At 38.5% G+C, this 9065-nt stretch overlaps 1 protein-coding gene across 1 annotated transcript in view; it reads left to right on the plus strand.

Moving 5' to 3' along the window:
• DCP1A (decapping mRNA 1A) overlaps nucleotides 1-6753 on the plus strand; it is a gene marked incomplete at its 5' end in the record, with an annotated part of 32133 nt that extends 25380 nt beyond the window's left edge. Inside the window, 4 exon segments of the mRNA XM_010149774.1 lie at nucleotides 1-495; nucleotides 2966-3031; nucleotides 4860-5078; nucleotides 6673-6753. The exon segment at nucleotides 1-495 is cut by the window's left edge and continues 30 nt beyond it. Coding sequence (XP_010148076.1) covers nucleotides 1-495; nucleotides 2966-3031; nucleotides 4860-5078; nucleotides 6673-6753 — 861 coding nt within the window.
• Nucleotides 6754-9065: the final 2312 nt, after the last annotated feature.

A 9065-nucleotide genomic window follows, 5' to 3' on the forward strand; every position in this document is an offset into this window, starting at 1 on the left:
ATACCTCCAGCTTCAGTTTCCCAGCCTGATGTAAAAAATGTTTCAAGCTATTCAGTTCGTTTAAGCCCTGTTCTTAATTCAGCCTCGACAATGGAAGTTGCCCCTGCTCAGATGCTTCCTGGCTTAAAACAAAACAACAGTATGAGGCAAGTTATGCAGCAAGCTGCCAAGCAGATATCCCCGCTAGTCAATCAGCTGCCATCTGAAGTGAACCATGCTCCACAAAACCTAATGGCAGGCCAAAACCACCTTATAGCACCCTTGACATCAGCAAATACAGGAACTGTCTCCAATACATCCCATACAAGTGTTGATCTTCTCCAGAAACTCAGGTTGACCCCACAGCATGACCAAATGCAACAGCAGTCTCTCACTAAGACTTCCTTAACACCGAACATCTCTGCCTCAGTTGGCCAACTTGCAACACCAGAAAGCTTCAAAGAATCTCACTGTAAGCCATCAACCTTGAACAGCAAGATAATCTCTCCCCTTCAGGTATTCTGTGGGTTTTTATATCCGTGAAGCTTTAGGCAGTTTTCAGACTATGTGTATTTTCCCTTGGCAAATGTGCTGTTATATATTAGCCTTTTAAAAATAATGGAGGATTTCCACTGTGGCTTTGATTGAATTGCTAACTTAGAAACCTAATTCCATTAGTTTTATATCATTAGCATCTGCCATCAGTGACCGATCTGTCTACGGAGCAGGAGGTTTTTCAGGCTGGTGCTGTTAGGGGATGAGTAAGTCCTGAAGAATTCATCTGTACTTGTGTCAGAAAAATACTGCTCAGAACGGATGATCTGAGAAGGGACAGAAAGTTACAGACTGATCAGTGTTATGAGAGTTGATGCTGTGAAAGTTAGGTCTGTACCTTCTTTGAAGGTACAAAATTAAGTATTTCCTCTTTCTGGTTATTTTGCTTCGGATATTTTGTACTCCTTCAGTTCTGAACCCCTTCTGCTGGAGGTACCTGTGGGCTACACTGAGGTGTTGTTAGATATTGAGTAAAATGGATCATTAACTGATTTATCTAACTGACCCTTTTGGTGTGTTTTATCACTTACAGAGGACTTTGTAAACTTTTTATTTCTTGGAGGAGAATCTATTGTCTGTGCCTTAATATCAGGCAAAGCAGTATCTTTGTTTTGAGAGACTAGGTGAAAATATCACTGCTGGTCTGTAGGGTTAAGTCTTGTGGCTCTGTGTTATAAATTATTTTCTATCACTTAGTGTTGCTGTCCTAGATAATTGGCTACTTCGGTAGTAAAGACATTAATGAGTTTGGGTTATTAGATTTCTTTTTTCCCCAAAAGGCATTACTGTCTGTAGTGCCCATCTCTGAGGTTATCCAAAGGCTTCTCTGCGTTTTGTGGCGTTATTATTTACTTTGATGCAGACTGAGACGGTGTTAGATTGTGTCTTCTTGCATCTTGGGTACAGTGATAATGCAAGAATAGAAAACACCACACAAAGCTACTTACAGCTACATCTGCATGAATTTCCTGTTGTTTATTATTACCCAGTGCTCACCGCTGGGTTTTAACAAGATATTTGGTAGCCCTGTCTGTATCAGCTGCTACTTTTTGCTGTGACTATGGTAAAGATCTAATCAAAAGCTCAACTCTTCAGCCTGTAACTTGTCCTAAGCATTATTTTAGAGTACCTTGTATTTTTCAAGTGTTTGACATTTTTCTTAATGTCAAACATTAAGACAGAAGGTATCCCTGTCTTAATGTTTCAGAAATGGGGGTGTTTTCATTGTGCTGTCTTTCTAATTGTCCTATTTCTAACCTACTGCTGTTTGGTGAAGGCCATGGCTGTTACGTGCTAGTGTTTTTTACTAGCAATCACCTCTTTGAGCTGTCTGGGGTGATTCGTTTTGCAGAGGGAGGAGGGAGTCCCCGTACAGCATTGGGCAGCTATCTTCATCTAGTACTGAAGAACTGTACGTTCTGAGCAGTATTTTTCTGTCGTGTACTACTAGACCTTGGTACACATTTGAGGATTGTGACATCTTTGAGCATTAAATAAAACTATCTGGGCCTCTGGGATTAGCTCTTCATATGCCACTTTTACTGGTTTTTTCCTTCCACCATGTCCACTATGTGTACATACTTTCATTAGATGAAGTTCTCCCTAGTCCAGATACACTCTTAAACTAGCAAGAAACTTCTTAACTCTCACGTAATTGGACTTTAAGAATTTGTTCTTGTGCTTGCTATGACTTCATAAAGCTAATTTTATTTTTGCTCTTAAGGACTATCAGTTCCCTGTTGCAGCTCAAGTAAGCTAAGTAGTCTGTTGCAAAGGGTTTTTTCCATTCTGTGTTGCTGAGAAGTATTCCAAATGGCTGTAACAAACCTTTTGAAGAATGCCCCAGGAATTCACTGAAGTACCTTATCTACATGCCTTTTACTGTGTTTTCTAGTATTTTACTGGATAAATATAGATGTATTTCTAGTATATTTAAATGTATTTATTATACCTAAATTATATTATAGTCTTGAAATCTGACTAAAGTAGTATCTGGATGCTGTTTGCAGAAGTATAAAATACTTCTGAAATCCTAGCAGTAAACAGCATTTAATTTTTGCGGAAGTGATTAGGTAAAACCTCTAGAAAAAGATACTGAATTTAACCTTTCTGGCAATTTACCAAACGATTACAAGGTACTCATCACTTCATAGCACTTGTTTTGTTCCCAGTTTCAGTGTTTAGGGTGGGGATTTTTAACTGTAGTGGTCTTTGGCTTTACTGGTTTACTGTAAGATGAAAGGCATAAAATGTAAATTCAAATATTCCCTCTTTTTTCCAACTTCCCATTGATTATATCGGTTTTACAAAATGGATTGAATTACATTTAAAATCTGAAATTTACATTTTTATGCTTTCATAAAAACAGAACCACCACTGGAAATGGAGCTGTGAATGCTAACTGGTGAATTGTGCTTTCTTTTTAACTTAGACTGTACAGCAAAACAAGGAATCGGAAGCATTTCCACAGCCGAAGAATTTGTCTAAAGCAAGTCAAGTAAGTGCCTAAGTACCTCTGATAATGGTTTGTTGGTTTCCTTGCATCTCTAGGAGTCATTGCCCGCTGACCCTATTTTAAGTGCTGTTATGAAGCAGAAGCAAGCTGTACTGAAACAAGGGGGGGAGATTTGGTTATCTGCTGTGAATGAGTTGGCTGTTTTGTGGTACAGGGCCTCTAATTGTTGGTGCTGCTGCAGAAGTGGGAGTGCGTTTTTGGATCTGCCATCTTGCAATGAGTTTGCAGTATATGAACTGTGTGTTTACTCTGTAAGCTAGCTGTACTAATGCGGTAGTGTCTATTAGCCTTAGCCCAACCTTAAACACCCCAGAAGCATAAAATGCCATCCTTGCCTTGCCCGCCTCTTTCGGTTTTCCTGAGGTACCTTGTATTCTATGGAAAACTTACCAAGCGGAAAAAAAAAAAATGGGAGATAGAGGAAGAAAAGCATTTGTTATGCAAAACTTTCTAATAGCAAGTTTGGGTGATTAAAATACAGTTCAGCATTATTAGAATTGCCTTATGAATAATGGTTCCAAATAATGTCAGTATAAGACTTCAGGTTGCAGTTACAATAACTGGTAATAGTTAAGTCTTCAAGAATTGTTTGCAATTACCTTTATGTATTCTATTCAGGATACTGTCTGTGATTTAATTGTACTTTAGCTACTGGCCTGCTACAGGATAAGCTGTACAGTCTGCTGATGGCACAGTAAATAAATACCTAAATAAAAGCATTTTACATGGATTTTGCCGTTTGAGGAAGTGTGTGCATGTTGTGTGGTAAACTGCACTAGTTTGGTTTAAAAACATCTTGAGCTGAAATCCCATGCTGCAAGTCTTCACAGTTTTGACTACAACAAAACCAATTGGCTAGTTCTGCAACTGTTAGTATATACCCGTTAAGTTTAGATAGCTTTAGGTGGCTTTCTTCTGAAAAATCTTTGATTAGCCAAGGAGAACTCTTCTTGCTGACATATCAAACACCTTTACATATCACATTTCGTCTTGCTTTCTTTTGAGTGAGATTGGCTTGTTTATGTAATCTTTTTTTCAACATGTTGGTCATTCCGGAAGCCTGAGAATGATGTAGATTATCATATTGAACAATAATTGCAGTTATCAGGAGATGTCAGTTGCTCAAAGCTAATGTTTATTCATGTCCAGCTTTATGCAAATATAATATTCCCAAACACTTGCAATTTATGTTTAAAAGGAAAAGTGGTAAAGGCTGCATCTTGATTTCTTTAATGAAATGAAATGCAGACCTGTGGAAGAATGAGGTGGGAAGATGGTCCTCAAAATATTCCCATTCTCCGTTACTCCAAGGGAAAATGTACTGAGAGAGAGAATATTTCAGTGTACTCCAGTGCTTTAATTATAGTTCATCAGTCATTTTAAATATCTCTGAGATACTTCACATCGAATTACAAGTGAGTCTTTGGAGACAATAGAAGCGGGGATAGCAGGAAGCAGGAGTAGCCTTTTTGTAAACTCCTAAGGAAATCAATTTGCAAACCTGAGGTGAAAAGCTCATGTTCTGTTCTGTTTGTTATGCTTCAAAAATTCTGGAAGGTAGCAGCCATGAAGAGGAAAGAGTCCGTATAAAAGAATAGCGAAGACTTAACAACTTCAGTTTTTCAGATGAGAATTGCTATTGATACTTATCTTCATAGGTAGGTACTGCTTCATTAAGAGCAGCAATTCTGTAATAGCTGACTGAATAATAGTGGGTACAGTTCTTTTTTTAATGCTTGTCTCTCCAGCCTTTATAACAGCGTTCATTCTTACTGGACAAGGTGCTTACTAATGTTCTGTTCTTTTACAGGTTGCATCTCCACAGTTTGTCACAGCCACAACTACAGTAACGCCTTCAATCCTCCTGTCTCCGAGTGTTTTTCAGCAATCAGCTACAAAAGCTACTGAAGTGGAGAATAAAGCCAATTCTTCTTCGCCTTTAACACTTGGAACAACAGAAATTCAGACAATACCTCCTACTGTTCTCAGTAGGTCTCAGCTGCAAGAAGCACTGATACATCTAATAAAGGTCCTGTCCTTACAGAGCTTAATTCCTAAGGGATGGGGTTCCAAGTACAGTAGCCAGTACTGAGAGATTCTGTAGCCCTATAAATCCTTTTGCCTGGAAACATTACAAAAGGTGTTCCTTTCTGTTAGAAGGAGTAGACTACTCCACACTGTACACACAGTATGGCACACCTTGCTCCTTTTGCTTGCAAGATGGAGAACTTAAAAGGATGGAGCTTTGTATTGGATGAGTCCTTTCACATCCATCTGAATCTGTGGATAAGTGAGGAAGAAGTTGCAGTAATCGAAGCCCTGGTCTGGGGATGGGGGATTGGCTTTGTTGTCTTTCTAAGTGTTCCTGCTTTCCCAAGGAAAAATTTCCTGTTTCCTGATCTTTAACTGAAGTATGTGTCTTTGAAATGGAAATTGCAAAGTTCCAGTTCTGCTATTTCTGGGGACTAAAATGTTCAGTTGAATTAAATCTGTGGTGTTAGGAGTAGCCGTGCATGGAGATCATTTTGACCTCTCGTGTGATGGTGAACTTGTCATGAGTGGCAAACCTTTCTTTGTTAACTCAGGATTCTATTGCCCTCTCCGTGCTGGTGTTAGAGCTTATAGCCAAAATGCAAGTCTGAAAATAAACTATATATTGTAGCGATCAAGTCTTCAGAACCAAAAAGGGCTGCTACCAGATCCCTTCAGTAGCTAGGTTGCCCGATTTATCTATGTTGTTCCACTTTGTGTGTCTTTTTTGTGTATTGGTGTGTATGTTTCTTCTCTTTGAAGACTTGGAGTAGCTTGCAAGGCTTGCAACTGTGCTGAACTGCCAGAAGTCTTTTCTCATTAGAGGCACAGCACACTGATTCTCACCCACCAGTTCAGACATCATTGTGGTGACTGTAGAGAGCTGATAGGAATATTTGTCTCCAGTCTTCATCTTAATGTAGAGAGATAGCTGTATGAAGACCAAAATAGGCATACCCTGCAGCATGGGAGAGTACTTGCACAGCGCTCCTAGCAGGACACCAAATTTGCTGTGCAGATCTTGTAAAAGGAATATTACATTTTCAATCTAGCTGATTAGATACCAGTTTTGTGAACTTGTCGTTTGAAGGAATTAGACTCAAGAAATATCTCTAAATATTGCCTGTGGATTAACTCACTTCCCAGTCATGTTTTGACATGAGAATTCTTGCGTAACACATTGCCATCCCTCTCAGGCTGGTCTGACAGACAGAAACACCACTACTGCTGACACTCATGCAGACTTTATTTGGGAGCCTGTACACAGGATGGAATTCTGTGTCCAAGACAGAGGTTTGGACTCTGGAGGGAAGTGAAATTATGTGGTCAAGGCTGATCTAGTGACCCCTGGTGGGTTTGTTTGAGCATCCAGTATGCTAAGTGATCTCTAACTGTTATACCAGCTTCGTGGTTCAGCGTTTGTATGTAGTCCAAAAAGCGCTGCTTTTTGGACAGGTACGCAGCTAGTTCCCTTAACTCTCAGATAGTTAGCACTGTAAGGAGTCCTTGTGCACAATGTAAATGGCATGAAGTTAAACTGCTTTGCATCTTTTTACTCATGTTTTTAACATGTGTGGTTTTTTTCCCTGCAGAATGATTCCCGTTTTCTCAGCACTATTCATGAAGTCTACTTGCAAGTCCTAACCAAGAATACAGACAACATTAAGCTATAATTGAAGCTACATCTCCTTAAAATATCATTTTAGAAACAATTATGCCTCGTCTATAAAACTAATATTTTTGTAAAAGAAAATTTAGTTTTCAACGTCTTGAATTTGAATCTGTTAGGAAAGACTATTCCTTAAATACTTGCGAAAGGAATGTTCACAGAAGTGATCTAGGTTTTCACTGTGATCATCACCAGCAAACCTTTGTTTTTACTGGGGAGGGGACTTAAGTTGCATTTGAACTCTCATTAGCATTAAGCAAATGTGCAAATGTTTGCTCCGGCTTTCATTCCTAGCTGTATTCACTGTTCAGGGTTTACAGCCTCAATACTACTTAAACCAGCAAATACATAGTACAGTACACTACACCACACCAGAACAAAATCCAGTGGTGGGAACCTAGTTCCAGTATGAAGGACTGAGGAATAGGAGAGCAAAATGCCTTGGGATTAAGTTGGCAAGTGTGGGGAAGGAATGGAGCTGGATGCCAGGCCTTTGGAGCTTAATCTTTAGCAAAACATTTTAAAAAGTGATCTGCTGAATACCTTGACAGACTCTAGCTGATGCACATAAATTCATCTTTTAAGTATTCCATTCATCTTATTTGGTTCTGTGTCGGTGACATTAAACAGGTATCCAAGTGAGTAAGGCCATTTTCTCTAAAAAGGCAAAATTTGAAATATGCAAAGTCCTCAGTGATTGTAGCTTTTTTAAGCAACAGAGTAGTTCTGTTGCATGTTGAAGTTCTCTTGTTTTAAATTTATAGTTAGGAGACCATCACTGAAAGACCTTCCTGTTCAGCGGTGTTTGATATAATTTAAATACTTAGTTTCCCTTCTGGCTTAAGGTTGGGCCATGTTGGCTTTCATTCTTCAGTTGGGTTGGAAGTGCAGTGTTAAGTCTATGCAGATGGGAACAAATGCATGCTTTTCTTCTGTTGCCCTCTCCCCAGATTGTTAGTGCACACTTTGTAGCCTGAAGTTTATGTAATTACTATGTTATCACTTACATGTGATTTAGTAATTCACTATTCACAAGAGTCAGAATTTAACTGGATACTTTCCCATTTGAAATCAGCAAATTTCTAATTATGGTTTCCTTATGCTGCTGTGTTCGTTTACCCATGGCTTATATTTATTTCTTAAAGGCATGCAAAGATAATTAAGACTTCAGGTCACAACTTTCTCCAGCAATGGCAGTTTTTTAAATGATGCTTTTCCAGTAGAAAAGTTTTGGTTTCTTGAGTAAAAAGGATGATAATCTGTAGTGAGTTATGAAGCACTGCTGCTTTTTTTTTTTTTTCTCTCAAGCACTATTGAAATATGAAGACAAACATTGCTTGGTTCCTTACACCATATATGTGTGTGTGTGTGTATCCTAAGGATTAGTTAATGTTGACATAGTCAAGGTGCATGGTCATTTCATTGGGAACTAGTAATTGAGCTTTAATTGTGACTTGTTCAAGAATCAGTATGTTTTAGATACAAAAAAATATTTGCATTTTTATGTATTTGATCTATTTCAGGTTTTTATTGTAGCTTTTTAGTTGAAAATATATTTTGTTTAGCACTACCTGCCTTCTGAAAAGCTTTTCTCAGCCTTTGAGTTCAGTGTTTCCCATTAAAATACTTAGTATTTTGTTAGAAAAATGTGCAAGATTCAGGGAAAGATGCTAATGTCATGCACATTCGTCAAGAAACGTTGGCTTTAATGGTAGCAATATAAACTTAGCCTTGTTAAGGAAAATTGGAGCTTCCTACATAAATTCTGGAGATATAATGCTGTGTACATGCATAAACAGACTCAAATTAGATCTAAACCGGTTTGTTTTCTTGGTTTTTTTTAGAAAAAGTTTCACTAAAAGGGACAAACAAATGAGCAGTTCCTCTGAACAAAAATGGATAGCCTAAACCAAATAGAGTTGCTTTTTATCTGGATTTAGCAAAGATGAAGTCTGTAACTTCCCACTTCTTATGGACAGCTTCCGGTTTCTTCAAAGAAGATGTGATAAAGGTTTCTAAGACCCAAAATACTGGAAGCTGACAGTGCGTATTTGTACCGTTTGCTAAATACAGTCATATCCAAAGATCTGTAGAAATGATAGGAAGGAGTTGTATTTTGCGTTCTTCAGTAATCCACTTAACACAAGTAGTACTGTTAGAGTAGTCATGCTGTTAGGAGAGTTTGACTGTACTTGAATATCCTTGTTTCCAGCTGTCCAGGAACCCCCACAAGCAGATCCTTACTTTACTTGGGGTTTGTAGTGTACTAGTAGCAATACATGATTGGTTTGCTTCCCCCCACGCCCCTGGCTTTCA

The sequence above is a fragment of the Eurypyga helias genome, unplaced genomic scaffold, assembly GCF_000690775.1.
Source record: "Eurypyga helias isolate BGI_N326 unplaced genomic scaffold, ASM69077v1 scaffold16674, whole genome shotgun sequence".
Taxonomy (NCBI): domain Eukaryota; kingdom Metazoa; phylum Chordata; class Aves; order Eurypygiformes; family Eurypygidae; genus Eurypyga; species Eurypyga helias.